The sequence below is a fragment of the Phyllostomus hastatus genome, unplaced genomic scaffold, assembly GCF_019186645.2.
Source record: "Phyllostomus hastatus isolate PE091 unplaced genomic scaffold, TTU_PhHast_1.1 phas_scaffold_46, whole genome shotgun sequence".
In the NCBI taxonomy this organism is placed as follows: domain Eukaryota; kingdom Metazoa; phylum Chordata; class Mammalia; order Chiroptera; family Phyllostomidae; genus Phyllostomus; species Phyllostomus hastatus.
In genome coordinates, this window is record NW_025334032.1 from 16,427,512 (window position 1) to 16,443,171 (window position 15,660).

At 47.5% G+C, this 15,660-nt stretch overlaps 1 protein-coding gene across 3 annotated transcripts in view; it reads left to right on the top strand.

Annotated features, from left to right (window-relative positions):
• Positions 1-15,660, top strand: part of COL4A2 (collagen type IV alpha 2 chain) — a 187,655-nt gene that overhangs the window by 156,460 nt on the left and 15,535 nt on the right. For all 3 annotated transcript variants that reach the window (XM_045821225.1, XM_045821224.1, XM_045821223.1), the window contains exons 30-36: positions 4,163-4,324; positions 6,135-6,305; positions 7,141-7,284; positions 9,491-9,613; positions 9,928-10,109; positions 12,527-12,590; positions 12,795-12,869. In XM_045821225.1, the coding sequence (XP_045677181.1) occupies positions 4,163-4,324; positions 6,135-6,305; positions 7,141-7,284; positions 9,491-9,613; positions 9,928-10,109; positions 12,527-12,590; positions 12,795-12,869 (921 nt within the window). The remainder of the gene's footprint in view (positions 1-4,162; positions 4,325-6,134; positions 6,306-7,140; positions 7,285-9,490; positions 9,614-9,927; positions 10,110-12,526; positions 12,591-12,794; positions 12,870-15,660) is intronic.

Consider the following 15,660-nt stretch of genomic DNA (forward strand, 5'->3'; position numbering starts at 1 on the left):
AACTTGATGGCACAAGTCTTGCCTTTTCTCTTCCCCTCTTAGTTCCAACGTTCTTCTAGAATGTTTTTAGGACAGTCATCATCATCCTGTGTTTACCTTCTGTAGCCAGGAAAGGATGGTCATTTAAGACCTTTTACAAGTGTGGATCAACTGATGGACTCTGTTCCCATGTTGGGTGTGAATCAGCATGAGGGCTCACTCGTGCATTCCTCAGAGTGTGTGCAGCAGGTGTGAAAAAGAGGAACCAGGACATGCTTAGTGAGAGGTTGAAGCAGAAGATAGAAATTACCTAGAATGCAACTTCATGGGTTGTTATAAAATTGATGGCTTTAAAATTCATTAATATTGTTTACAATATTGTCTATGTATGTTTAGCAAAGTAGAAAGACCACCCGTTGTTTCATGAATAAACAAGGCATTAGATGCTTTACGTATCCAATTTATGCAAAACTGGCATTGGGAACCCCAGACCCCACACTTTAATAAAGTTTATGGCACCAAAAAGCAAGTATTTACATTCGGTGCACCACATGCTGGAGACTGCCAGACCATTGAAATCTGATATTGGGTGTTCCCAATCAAATATGGAGACACAGGACACATTCATTGTAACTTTACGGATCGACTGTTTGTATGTTGTTGGCATGTCATTGGTCAGGCAAAAGAAGGCTTCTTCCTATGTTATGCAGGAAGCAAATGCCATCAGACCTGTAGGGCATCCATTACATGAAGACACAAAGAGTATGAGGCCCAGTTTTCGAAGGGCCACTAAACTCACCAAGTTCAGGAGTGTGAATTGGTTTGCAGATGAGCCTGTCAGTTCCCAGCAGGCCTGGGAGGTGGGTTGGAGGGCAGATGGATTTCCACGGTGATGCTGATCAGCACCTCCACTGTCGACTGACTAGGAGAGTCCCCAGCATGGGGCCTGGGTTTGCTGAGAGACTCACCAGGGCGAGGCCCAAGAATAGAAGAAAAGGCATGGTTGGCAGCATACATACACACACGCACACACACACTCATTTATGCATATGTGCTCTCACATGTTCGTACACCCACACATTCACACATATGCTTATATACACAGGCTCATGTGCACACCCCACACACACACTTATACACACATGCCATCACACATTTGTGCATGTGTGCACACATGTCCATGTCCACTCATGTGCACGGTCATACATGTACGTGCACATGTCTACACGTGTGTGCCCACTCACGCCCTTGCATGTGCTCACATGTACAACTCGCTCTTACACACAGTCACACTCACCCTTTTATATTTACACTCTTCGTACATTTTCACACACATCTACACACACCCCTGAAGCACACCACTTTGTCTAAGGCATGGCAGGTGTGTGGGCAATTGGCTACCACCACCACACAGTGGGGACCCGAAGCCAGGATGTCTGGGGTCTGCCTTGCCGACTGCACTACCTCTCGGTCAGTGATGGAGCATAAGGTATAACTCAGCACCTCTCTAGAGACTGAGCAGCTGGTGGCACTGGAGGGCAGCGCCCCACGTGTGGTTATTTAAAAACCCTTTCAGCGCTCACACAAGTGTCAGTATGTGCCCACCATTCTGTTCCGCAATCCTGTAACAACTATGCCCTGAGCTCCTCTGTGGAAGGCTACTTCCGGTAGATTTCTTAAAATGTAACTATTTCCTGCAGGTTTCAAAATGTTTGAGCTTCACAACAACGACTAGAAAAATGACATCAGGTTTCCTTCACAACTGTGACCTTTTCCCACATTCACTGTCACCTGGATGACCAGCGAGTTTAGGCAGAACATTTCATTGGGTGAAAGTTTTAACTTCGGCAGCATCGGGGTTTTGAGAAACTGCTTCCATGTCACTTCCATCCTCCCCTGTGACAGGAACCGTGGGCAGATGACACCACATCTGGCTTTCTTGGCTGGATGGGCTGGCATCCAGTGGGCTGGATGGTGGGCAGTTACGAAGGCGCCGATGCAGCCCGGGTGCCTGAGCAGAACTTCGAGTAATTAGTCCCACAAGTTTTACTTAGCTGAGGGCAGCTGATTCTGGTAGTTGTTACTTTTTTTTAAGAGATGTTCTATAAGTAGAAATTGACTTAAAATATTGAGTTCCATCAACAACTGAAAGAATGAAATACCTCAACCTGATACTTTCAAGGCAACCACCTAACTAGCAGAGGTCATCTCAACCATTTATTTGTGGCCTGTCCTGTCCACTCCCATGAGGGAGGCACCCCAGAAACATGTGCTCAGACCAGCCTGGACCCTGTTGGCCACGGCTCCAATGGCCTCACATGCTCAGTGCACTCAGTTCGTGCAGCCTTAAGGGAAGGGCTCCTGGTGATGAATTTAGCTTGTCTGTCCTTGTAGAGGAACAGAGTATTGTGGCAGGAGCCTGACTTCTCTGTAATTTTTTTAAGACTTTATTTATTTATTTTTTAGAGAGAGGAAGGGAAGAAGAGAGAAATATCAGTGTGCACCCCCACTAGGGACCTGCTCACAACCCAAGCATGTGCCCTGACTGGGAATCAAACCAGTGACCCCTTGGTTCACAGGCCAGCACTTAGTCCTCTGAGCCACACCAGCCAGGGCTTTCTCTGTAAATCTCTACCTCCTGTAACACTGCCTGTCTATTCTCATGGGACCACCAGCAGCCACTAGCAATCACACTTTCCCTGGAGCTGTGAACTCTAAAGATAGAACCCAAAAATAAGTGTCCTCATTTCCTACAGTAAAACAGGAGTATGTGAGAACACTATATGCATCCTGCTTACTGTGCACCTTTCTGCCCAATATGGTTTAAGAAATCAGATAACTGGACCACAGGCTTGCGAGTCTGGGTTGGTCCAAGACTAACTTGATCCCTTTGTTAATGACCCCCCCACCCTGTTCACCCCACTCGTCTACCTCCTCTTCTCCGTCAGCCTTGCACACTCGGTAGGATGGTCGAGATCAAAGAACAAGTGACTCTAAGAGGCATTGGAGAAACATGCAAAAGGCAGACATTGACCCTTCTACTGGTATTAACTGGATGAATGTAACAAAGTTTAAGTTCCCAGAAGAAAGGAGAAAATGACTAAATCTAAGGAGGTTCAGAGGGTTCATGTTTAAAAAAAAAGGCAAAAGAAAATACATGCTCACAGTTGTCTGACCCCTGAGTAGGGCGGGTATTCTTGACATAAAATCAAGGAAAGTACACACACACACACACACACACACACACACACACACACACGTTTGTACAAATCTTAGTATTCTACATGTCAAAAACAAAATAAAAATTTGGGCAGTAGATAAACTTGAAAATAGATAAGAAGGAATACAAGTTAATATACATAAAGGATACTAAAATCTGTAAGAAGAATACTAGAATCTCCAAAGGAAAATATCAGTAAAGAACAAAATTTTCACCAAAAAGTGAAAACTAGGAGAAAGTAATGTGACTCATCATCAAAAACATGCCAAGCGATGCAGCTGACCCTCCCTCTTCTTCTCCGGTGCCTGCGCACCAGGTTTCTGGCTGTGCTTCAGTGCCGCTTCTCAGGGCTGGGAAAGCAGTGGGAGGAGAATACGCTGGGGCCGGTGTCTGAGATAAGGGTACTCAAAAGCACTAAGTTCATGTTTGCTTTGACCCACTAAGTCGATTTCCAGGACACTTCCCTAACAAGATGACTGACAACATGAGCGTGTATATATATAAACCTGTTCCTCATAACCCTGTCTGTCAGAGCAGAAAAAATGGGGAGGGAACTAAATGTGTCCGTGTGATGAGACATTATTCATGTAGCCATTTCACAGTCTTGCAAAGAGTATTTTAAATGTGGCAAAATGCTCAAAATATAATGTCAACTGAAAAAAACCTAGGTTAAAATTTTACTTATACTGTCGTGTCGGTTCTGTAGAATTTCTATTTCTAGGTATATTTAAGTGAATAGAAAAGAAGCTAGAAGGAAATATACCAAAATGTTACTAATTATCTCAGGATGATGGCATGAATTACTCTCATCTTACCTTTTGTACTTCTTTTCATTTTCCAGAGGTCCCACAATTCATAAAAAAAATTAAATCCTATTTTTATAGAATAATTCTGAGGATGTAGCCATTGCTTGCAATGAACTGTAGGGGGTCGGCCTCAAGGCTCTTGTCTCGGTTGTTCCAGGAAGCCAAGGGATGCCAGGAATGCCAGGCCTGAAGGGTATCCCAGGCTTCCCAGGCCCTCTCGGCCAACCAGGACTGCCCGGGCCACCGGGGCTGCATGGCTTCCCTGGAGCTCCTGGCCAGGAGGGGCCCTTGGGGCTGCCAGGCACCATAGGCCATGAAGGTAAGTATCCCACCCTCCCATCAAGGGGTCGGAGCCTCGTTCATACTGACAACTAAACAAGGACCACCTCCTCCTGGGGAGTTCTTAAACTGCTCCGAGGATTGCCCCCCACCCAGAGCTGCAGAGGTTCCGAAAGTACCCTACACTGCATGGCTTAACCAACAGAAATTAATTCTCTCACAGTCCTGAACCTGGAAGTCCAATGTCAAGGTGTCAACAGGGCTAGTGCTTCCTGGAGCCTCTCCCATTGGCTGCCTTCCCCCTGCGAGAGGCTGGGAGGCAGCCAGGGCAGTACTGAGGGAAGTCAAGGGCCCATATGTTGATCAGGCACCATCCAGGGTTGACCCTAGTTTTCTCATTTGCCATAGTCAGGTGACAACTTTGTCCAGGACCATAACTGGTCCACACCAGGGAAACACTGCCACACAAAGACCCCCATGTAAGCCAGACACTCCCCTTACCACAGGCCCCGGGCTTCCCCCATGTGTAGCCCCTTGTGTGTCCAAAAACCAGGGCTCCACTCAGGTGGGACGGATGCCCCAGACACCATGCTACCCACTGGTGTTATGGTACCTGAAATCCTGGGCAGGAGGTTTGGGGCCTTCTGTGTCAGTGTTCACAGGCTTTGCCAGTTCTCAAACATGGAACACTGGCTAAATAGCATTGCACGGCTTGTAAAAATCTATGCAAAAGCCCTGCCCTAAAGGAGCCTACAGTTTAGCTGGGGAGAGAATTACACACATAAAAGCCTTGTGTTGGGCCAGAGCCAGCCAAAGGAGTGATCAGACCCTGAGGCTCCTGGTCTCCCAGGGGCAGGGGAGCTAGGCAGGTTGGAGCAACAATGGGAGGAGATGAGACAGGGTCCCATCTCCTCCCAGGCTTGGAAGGTGTACAGGACCGGAACAGGGTCCTTCCCAGGAGGCATAGGGAGGCAGAGGCGGGAATGCCCAAGGAAAGCTTTGGCCCTGTGATCCCCCAAACTGGCCAGTGGGGGAGAGCTTAATCTGAGGAGGGGACTGGTGGTCTGGAGGGGGAGATTGGGCCAAAGTCTAGAAGGCATTGAATGCTGAGCAAAGGAGTTAGATCCCCTAGGTGAGGGAGCTGTTGGGGAGTTTTAACAAAGAGTTGCATTAAGGAAGCTGGCAGCTGTGTGGTGGGAGACTAAGGGAAAGTGGTGAGCTAGGCAGCAGGGGAAACCCCAATGACATAATGAGGTGGGAACAGGGGCGGGGGGTGGGGGCTGCGATAGCAGCCAAGTGGGCAGGTGCAGGTCCTCCCCCGGAACTAAATCCCCAGGCTGCAGCCAGCGATGGCCAAGAGGGGCAGACAGCCCGAGGCTACCCTCTGGGATCACATCCTGGCTTAGAGTGGGCCAAGCCCCCATACCCACCTGGTCATTCCACCGCTATAACTTCGTTCCTTCAGCAAGAGGAGGGAACCTGGAGGGAGAAGGTCAGATTTTTCTACAAGTCACATTTAGTTTGATTCCCACAGGCTGGCCTCCCGCTTTCAAAAGAAGGCCTCTTTAGAAAGGCCGTCCTGGCGAGTTTTCTGCGTGCTGTGGTCACACCTTTAAAATTCACCTTTTAAGGTGAATTTTAGTTACAGTTTACAGCTTCATATAGTTACAGTTACATATAGTTATAGTTACAGTTTCATATTTTCCTTCTAAGAAGTTTTTTTTATCAAAAAGTTTTTTGTAATTAATGTCTTAAAAGTACTGTAAGAGGCATTTTAGAGAAAATGCCTCTTACAATACCTGTGCGGTATGTTCATTCTGTTTTATTTTTCTTACCCCTCTCTTGGACAGGTCTGCCTGGAGAAAGAGGGGACCCAGGTGACACAGGTGTCCCTGGCCCCTTGGGCATGAAAGGTGTCCCTGGTGACAGAGGTGATCTTGGTTTCTTGGGTGAGAGAGGCCCACCGGGACAGCCTGGCCTCGTAGGAATGGCTGGAATGCCTGGTACCCCTGGACTGAAAGGTAACTGCATAACATGACAAGGAATTACCTCACAGGATTTGGGCGTTTTAAACTTGGGCTTGGGACAGCTCTGCCAGGAGAGGATCACCCCCCACGCCTGCAGGCCGTGGTCTGGGGACACCTTTCCCAGGCATCAGACCCTGGGAAAAGTGGCTAATGCCGCTTAGGCAGGGTGTGACTGATGTGCCCAAAAAGCTGATTTCTTAGTTTATCAAGAGAGCAACTACCTGAGGAACAGGACTTATTATCTGGGGGAAGTTTGTGGGCAAGTCCACGCAGGAGACGGGATTCACATCCAGAGGCTGACTGGTGAACAGGAACCAATGCAGGAAAATGCTTGGTCACCAGCGTAGGGCTATTTGCACAGAAACGGAGGCCAGTTCACCTGGAAGTGGAGCCCTCTGGCCTTTGACTGTTGCAGGAGACACAGCGATCTGATTTTCCGGTGGTTCTTTGCCAGGTCTCCATGCTGGGTGTGGTGTTAGCACATGTTAATTTCTGGTGCCCCTTCTCAGCTCTTCTCAGTGGGCCCACCGACCTAGGCGACCTCCCAGGTTTCCTCATGTCTTTCTGCCTGACCACTGTGCATATGCCTGGCGTCTTTTCCCCAGTGGCCAGATGGCCAGTGGGCTGATTCTCTACCCCTCTCTGTACATAGGTCAGCAGGCAAGTCCCTATTTTAAGTTAAGAATCTTAGCAAACAAACAAACAAACAAAAAGAATCCTAGCATCTTCTCTTGTGAATCACTCTGTGGAAATGTCATAAACAAGTGAGACAGAAATTTCCATGCATTTATCCACGCCTAACCCAGGATTTTTCTTGCTCCCTCTGCAGGGGAGCGGGGTTCACCTGGAATGGATGGTTTCCAAGGCATGCTTGGGCCCCAAGGAAGACCCGGGCTTCCAGGATACAGAGGAGAACCTGGATTGTTTGGAGTTCCAGGGCCAAAGGGGCTGGTTGGCTTGCCAGGCGTGAAAGGTACACCTGCTTCTCTTAAGGTCTTTTGCACACAGTTTAGACTCACTTTCATGGGTCTTCTAGGAACCCAAAAAGTTAGGCACTTTTTAAAAAGACACAAACAAACTAATAAAGACCAGTAGTCCTTATCCCTGCCTCCATACACTGACAGTGAAATAAGGGAATAATTCCAATCAAAGGGGACTTTTGAGAAGTAAGTGATGGCAGCACTAAGAACCAACTGCAAAGAAACACATCCCACCAGGATCCTTCCATGTAAGCCATGTGAGGCCAGGTGAAAAGCAGAAGGAATAAATTCTAAAGGAGAGGAATGCCATTGGCAAAGGAGGGACACGGTGTTGCAGGGGTGTGGGATGCAATGCTGTGCCAAAGAGGTTGTGACCCACAGAAATGAGGCTGGTTCAAGGCCTGCCATGGGCCAGGCTCTCCAAACCCCAAGTACGAAGCTTCTTGTTGAGGATATGTTACCAGCAAGCCACGTTTTCATGACTTTTGTTCAAACACCTTTGTCCTGAGAGTATCGCAATTGTTTCTAAAAGCTTAATTCCTAATAACAAGTATGGAAAGGCTGTGGAGAAATGGGAACCCTCTTACGTGGCTTGCAGGAATAGAAAGTGGTAGAGCCAGTGTGGAAGACTGTCCGGCAGTTTCCTAACAAGTTAAACACAGAGTCACCCAGCAGATCTCCTCGGTATGCACCCAGGAGAACCGAAAACGTGTGTCCACACAAAAGGTTGTACACAAATGTTCACAGCAGCATTATCCACAATAACCAAGAGTAGAAACCTCTATCACATATAAGCAAAATGTGATGTATCCATATAACAGAATATTATTCTGCAATAAAAAGCGTGTGAAGGACTGATGCATGCTACAACATGGATAAAAGTTGAAAACTTTATGCCACATATTGTCTGATTCCATGTATGTGAAACGTCCCGATAATAGTTGGGGAACTGCTGTCCATGGGCACCAGACTCCCTCTTGGAGAGACGAAAACATCCCAAAGTTAGATTGTGCCGACAGTTGCCCAGCTCTGAGTATACTGAAAACCATTGAATTGTTCTCTTTAAATGAGTAAATTGCATGGTTTGTAAATTACATCTCAGTCAAGCTGGGGTTTTGGGGAAATTTAATTGCTCTTCAAAGAGTTAAAACTTTTACAAAGTCTTAGAAAAATAGAAGTTACAGTCTAGGGCACTACTTTTTCCAAGCTGTCTACTCACACTTAAATTTTCAGATAATCTTTATGTGAATTTAGAGTTTATAAGCCACTGAGCAAAAACCAATACTTGAAAATTAAATTTAAAATGAAGTTACACTTGGATTCTACCCTGTTTTTTTTCCCCAACTCCATCACACTTTTTCCTCCAGCCTCCTTGGAATGACATAAATAAGCCATGGGCCGCCTGTCCCTTTGCTAGGCAGCAGGCTCTCCGAGGACAGGAACAACTGATATGTTCGTCCCCTCCTTATCTAGCCCAGCACTACGTGCTCAATAAATGTTCAATGTATGAAACTAAATTCTTCCCATTCAGTTGAGTCTGAATCTCACCAGCTGCCCTCTCATGCAGTGAACACAGATCCTGGAACATTCTCAGCCTGAACCTTATGGCACAATTCTCTGGCTTGTCTACTGCCTCCCAGGCCCCCGACCAGTTTATTACCTCCTTACAAGTTCCCTTGTAACACCTGACCCACCTTTACTGTGAGCGCCCAGCTCTGGCTGAGCTGTTGTGAATTCCCAGGCTCAGCCAGTGCCTACAGGAAGGGGATTGAGCTGGCCTCCTTCCTCATTTGATCTTTCCAGCTTGTGATCAAGTTTGATTGCTGTCTCTTCAGAGTTCAAATAAAAAACCCTCATGTTCTGTGTTACCCCATCACACTCATCCCCGCATTGTGGGGGCAGCACTACTGTGGGGAGCAGGTCCTTCCACCCCGAGGTGCTCTGTGCCCACACCTCCACTGTGGAGAAAGGCTTTTTTTTGCGGGGGGCGGGGGGCAAGATGATAGGTACTGTGTGTCTCAGAGCCCCTCATCCCCGACTCGTAGGCTTCCAGGTTGGGAGACGCATGCCACCCCTCCGCTCAGAGCCTCTCGGGGCTCAGGTTTTGAAGGACAGCAGCAGCTGAGAGGCTTTCTCCACCTGTGTGTTTACACCTGGCCTAGAGGTCAAGTGAAATGACTGAATTCTGTTCCCTTCCAGGAAACCGAGGGGAGCCAGGCCCCCCAGGAGCACCTCCCATCTTCAAGCCAGAAATTAAATACCTGAAAGGGGATAAAGGAGATGAAGGACCTATGGGTTTGAAGGGCTACCTGGGCCTAAAAGGTGAGGTGTCACCAAAAGGCCCAGTCTGACCTCTGAGCTGTCAGACCTGTGAGAGGCCCCGTCCCTCCCTGCTCAGCCCCATGCCCACCCCTGCCTCTCTGAGTCTAAAGGAGCAGCAGCTTCTGCACCAGAGACACCCCTGTGCCTGACACCCTGACACCTCAACATGTGGGCTCACAGGTGGTTCTTCGAGGCCTGATTAGCCTTGCCTTCCCATTTTAAGATTTGCAGCACTCGGGACAACAAAGTTGAAAGCTTGGGGCGGGCAGGTGCCATGTCCTCACCAGGGCAATACACATGGTGTCTTCCTGCAGGTCTTCCAGGAATGCCAGGGATCCCCGGGTTGTCAGGCATCCCTGGGTTGCCTGGGCAGCCCAGCTACGTCAAAGGAGTCAAAGGAGACATCGGAGCTCCCGGCATACCTGGTTTGCCAGGGTTCCCCGGTGTGCCTGGTTCCCCTGGAATTCTAGGGTTTCCAGGTGCCACAGGAACTAGGGTAAGTGGGTGCCTTTCACCCCATATTTGCTTGTCGACTCTTCTCCCCTTGCTTGTTGACCAGTGTGCCTCGGCCCAGCATTTACAGTGTGTGAGTGGTCAAGGCACAGGTTCAGAGCTGGAGCCCCGGGCAGGTGGGGCCCCTGGGTCAGTGTAAGGAAACACTGTGTTCCTGCCCACACCAGCGGCGACTGGGGTGCCACCCCCTCCACTGCTGCCCTTTTGTGGGCTTCCGTTGGATGAAGCATGGTATCTGCATTTGTTCATGGGGACATAGAGAGTAAAACTTGAATTTCTAGAGATTTGAGCTCTCAACTCCAGCACATATGTGACATCAGCACTGAAAACCCAGTGTGAATCATAGCATGGGAGGACAACCGGCCTGCCACTTCCTCGTTTCTTCACTCAGTTCATGTCTTTGGAGCACTCGCTGTGTTCCAGGCACCACGTTTTCATGGTAACACTGGTGGACCCCAACCCAAGAAGGGTTCTCACCTCTGCACACCTGTGTCCTTGTCTATAAAATGCAGGTAGTAGCTTCCTCGCAGTTTTATTGAGTGCAGTATGGATGGTATATGTAACATGGTGTGGACTGGCTCTCCACAGGTTACATTTCATGGAGTTCTCTTTTTATCCCCTTTCATTTAAAAGCTATTATACACTCACAGTCCTCAGCATACAACTGACCCATTTCTAGCATTCATAGTTGGATCAGTGTGTTTGGGGCCGATCAGAAGGTCTAGCTACTCTGTAGTGAACCTTTAGCGACAGGCTGTGGCTTGGCCTTCTGCCCAGCCTACCCTGGTGTACATGAAGTCCTCCAAATTCTTCAGTCCTCTTCCTTCCATCACCCCAAAATCTAGCTGAGAGGACCTTGTTCCACCTTGTGTGCAGTTAGTCAGGTCGGCTTCGAAGAGACGCCTCTGTCTACTGAAGAACCCATGTGCCAGTGTTCCCAGCAGCTTTGTCCATGGCAGTCAAACGCTGGGAAACATCAGCAGGATGAAGACTAAATAAACATGGTGTGTTCAGACAGTGGACGAATGCATAAGAGTAAAATGAGAATTACTGATAAATGCAAAAACACGAATCTCACAGACTGTCGAACAAAATTGACCATAAACAGGGAGTACATTTGATAAGATTCCATCTTTATGACAAGACTATTTGACAGAGGCCAGTCAGAAGAGAGGCAGGATTATTGAGTAGGAAAGGGCACAGAGGAACTTTTAGAGTGCTGCATGCTCTGTGTCTAGGTGTCCCATGAGTAAGAACTGATTGAGCATCTAAGATGAGTGCACTGCACTGTAAGTTATGCTTTAATAAAGCAGGCTTTAAGAAAGAAAAATAGAGAGTTAAGCAAGGGTACCCCCTCTGGCACATCCTCCCCACTCCTCCCACAAAATAAGGCTTCATTAATCATTTAGAGACACAAGTTAAGCCATGCTAGGAAAGAACAGTTCTGAAGTCCCAGGCTGATGCTAAAGTAGAGATCAGTGGGAGCAAGGTAGACCAGAAGTCCTTCCCTCCCTTTGAGGCAGAGGCACTTTAGAAGATGGTTTTGTGTTTGACTCTAGGGTATAAAACCATGGTTTCTTTGGAGTCACAGAGTGACCCAAAGACCCTCCCCATCTCATTATCAACAATGAACGTCGTTTAGAAGTCTCACTCTCTCCACAGATGGAAGTGCACAACCATGTGATATGGAGCAAGTTGGGGAATCTGGCAGCACAAATCAGTATCCCAGTTCTGCAGCTTAATTAGCTTAGTGCCTCAATTTCCTCACCTGTCAAATGTGAAATAATAGCACCTACTTCATGGGGTTGTTGTGACACTTAAAAAGCTCTTGAAATGGGACCCAACACATTCACCCATAAAAAGCCTGGCAGAGGGTGAGGAATCAATCAGCCCTGGTTATTATCATCGCCATCATGGCCGTGGTCTGCATCAGTCATGTCATTCATTTCAAGAAAGCTGCCAAGTTTGTTTCATTTTTACTACTTTACAATTTAATGAGAAGGTATAAGCAAACCACCTACTATATTGCATTGAAAAAACTTAAGGGGTTTTCTACAAAATGAGGACGTCACAAGTCTTGGGGTTGTTTTACTTTTTTTTTTTTTTAGACAGGGAAGGAGAGAGAGAAAGTAAAACATCAACATGAGAGAGAAACGTCAATTGGTTGCCTCTCACACGCACCCCAACTGGAGACCAAAGCTGCATCCTAGTCATGTGTCCTGACTAGGAATCCAACCCATGACTTTTTGGTTTCAGGGACGATGCTCCAACCAACTGAGCCATGCCAGCCAGGGATTGGGTGTTGTTTTTAGCATATCGAATAGTTGTATACACTAACCTTCAAAATTACAAACTTATTTTATGAATAGCCTCTTAAAATGGTTTTATGTTTGACTCTAGGGTGACAAGGGTTCTCCGGGGAGAACAGGTCTTTATGGCGAGGCTGGCCCCACAGGTGACATTGGTAAGTTTTGTTTGGACAAGGAAAATATGGCCCCCACAACCCTGAGCATTCTGGAAAGTTGTGCTGATATCCAATCTGCAGATGCTATTAGTTATTTTGAAGCAAATTGTTTTTATTAAGAATATAGCACAACAGAAGTTACAAAACTAACCACATCCCAATAGGAAGACCTGTTCTCAACCGTCTTTCTTTTGCACCCAACAGGTGATATTGGAGACACTATAAATTTACCAGGAAGCCCAGGCCTGAAGGGGGAACAAGGTATCACTGGAGCACCAGGTACGTAAGCCATTTTCCCACTCTTCCTCTCAGCACAGCCCTGACCCCTTCTCCGTGTCGTCACTTATGAACTGGCTTGCCAAATCTATCACTATTCGGTTAGCACTATGGATCACATTATAGGGAATAGTTTGAGGCCTTCAAGCCCAGTGTGCAAGGAAGGCTCTGAAGTTTTTAATTAAATTAAAACTGAAGACAAAGTCAGGAAACCTCTCTCTGGCTCTCCCTGAAAGAGAAAATAGCCAGAATCAACGTTCATAAAAATCAACATTTTATGCGGCCTATAAAACGAGACTCATGGGAAAAAGCAGAGCCTAGACTCCAGGGACACATTATAGGCCACAAAGCAGATGGTGCCACGAGTGGAGCACCTCATAAATAGCGAAGGGTCGAGAAGAAAGGTTGGTGAGAGCCCAGCCCATCTCTTGAGCAAGACAAGGAGGGGAAGCTCCCGGGCCCTGTGTGCAGTCGGGGGCCTCGTGTGGCACAGGAGCTCATTCCTCCTCTCTGAGCATCCCTCAAGTTCTAGGTCAAAATTCCTGCCTATAGTCATATCTCAAGGGATTTGAAATATTTTTTCACCAAGTGATAGGATACCTTCTTCTGGGCATCTTGTTTTGGGGGATCCCACACTGCTTAAGTTGCCTGGAGCCCCAAGTCTTTCTAGGGATACCTCTGGTGGGAGGCCAGGAGAGTCTGTTCACGCAATTGGCCAATAGGGAAGATGCTATCCTGGTTCTTTATCTAGAAAGAGCTCCAGAATGGAAAGGAGTATTCAGGCTAGCATGGGATCGGATCACTCAGGAATAGGCAACCTCATCTGCTAGCCTCTCTGGACTTATGTGGATCTAGATTTGGTCTCCCGATGGCTCTCCTCACAGTCACAGGGTAGCCTGGGCTGCTGAGCCTTCTGGATCTTAGCTGGCTGGATCTCCTGTCCTGAACAATTACCGTATCTTTCAGACTATAAGACACACTCCCCTCATCCCACCCTCCAAATTTGGGAGGAATAATGGTTGTTAATGCTGCTGTTGAGTTCTGTTTACATTTACATTGGTAAAATATTATGTTACTTATGTTATTAAATATTTTACCACATTTTTTGCTTCAAAAATTTTTTTCCCATTTTCCTCCTTTAAAACCTAGGTACATCCTATGGTCCGAAAAATACAGTGTTTCGGCAGTTTGGTTTATAATAGCAGAAATGTGAAGCCATCTTTCCATATGTCATTTGTGCAACTGAAAATGTCAGGGAAGAGAAGTTACTTTCCCCCAAGAATTATGGTTGTTACCCCTGGATGTTTAGATTGTAGCTCAACTGTGGGCCCAGGAAATAGAACTTCCTACTCTGCCCATCGCCAGGGGACTGTGTCACAGGGGCAGAGGGGCAGTGGCAGTTTATCAGCCATCCCTGGAGGTATCCCATTCACCCTGAGAAAAGTGAGTGTGCTGAGTGAGGTCAGCCACAGAGCCTGTGCAGCAGAGGGAGTGGGTGTGGGGTCCTGAGTCAGATCAGCTCCCAGATGGGAGGGGCCTTGGGGAGCCGGTGGTGTGGCCGGGTCTCTCAGAGGATGAAGTGACAAGCTACTCTGGACTCACTCAGTTTGAGTGGAGATGATAGCAGTGGTTAGGAAAGAAGATGCACTGGATAAATAGAGGTTTGAGCAGATTTTCAAAATAGTCAAAGAGTCAATAGAAAATAAGCAGAATTTCTTAGGTAGTTTTTCTTCAAGTCCACAAAAATGTTAACAGTATTTTGTCTACACAGTAGCCTCATGGATTTAAAAAGACACGGGGCAAAAGTGACTGTGTGGAATTCAGGTTGGTCTGACGTTTTTAAAACCTTCCAGCATACCAGAAACCACCAAAACATTTGACAGAATACGTCACTGACATGAAGGCAGCACTTCTTTGTGTCTGCCCAATGACCACCTCAGGTGCTTGTTAAAAATGCAGGTTCCAGGCCTTACCCTAGATCTGCTACGTCGCCTCTGGGAGAAGCTCAAACATCTGCATGTTTAACAAATCCCGCAGAATTCCATGGCACATAACACATTAAAAACCGCTCTGGCCCTGACCAGGTGGCTCAGTTGGAGTGTCATCCCATATACCAAAAGGCTGCAGGTTTTATTCACGGTCAGGGCACATACCTAGGTAGCAGGTCTGATCCCCAGTCGGGGTGCATACAGAAGGCAACAGATTGGTATTTCTTGCACATCAGTGTTTCTCTCTGACTCTCTCTCTCTCTCTTTACTCCCCCGCTCTCTCCCTTCCTCTCTCTTTAAAATCAATATATACATATCCTTAGATGAGGGTTTAAAAAAAAGCCACTCTCATAAGGGCTTTGATTAGTTATCTGTCGATGCTTAATAAGGTACCAAAGTGCAGTGGCTTAAAACATCAACAAGTGTTACACGTTTCTGAGGGTAGGAATTCGGGAACAGCTGGTTCTGACTGGTTCCTTCGTGGGACCCCAGCTCTGAGGTCAGCAGGGCTGCATCTCCTGAAGGCTGGACTGGGGCTGGAGAACGCGCCCTGGATGGCGCTCTCACACGGCCCTAGGTGGGAGGCCTCAGTTCCTCAACACCAGGGCCTCTCTCGAGGCTGCTTGAGTGTCCTCACAACATGGCAGGGGCTTCCTCCAGAGCAAGCGATCCAAGAGAAATGACCAGGGAAAGCAGGGGTGAATTTCGTGTCCTGGGCTTGAAGTGGCACGCCATGACTTCCATGGTATTCTGGTGGTGACACAGTTCAGCCCTGTTGGTGTGGGAGGGGCTACAGGAGGGTGTGA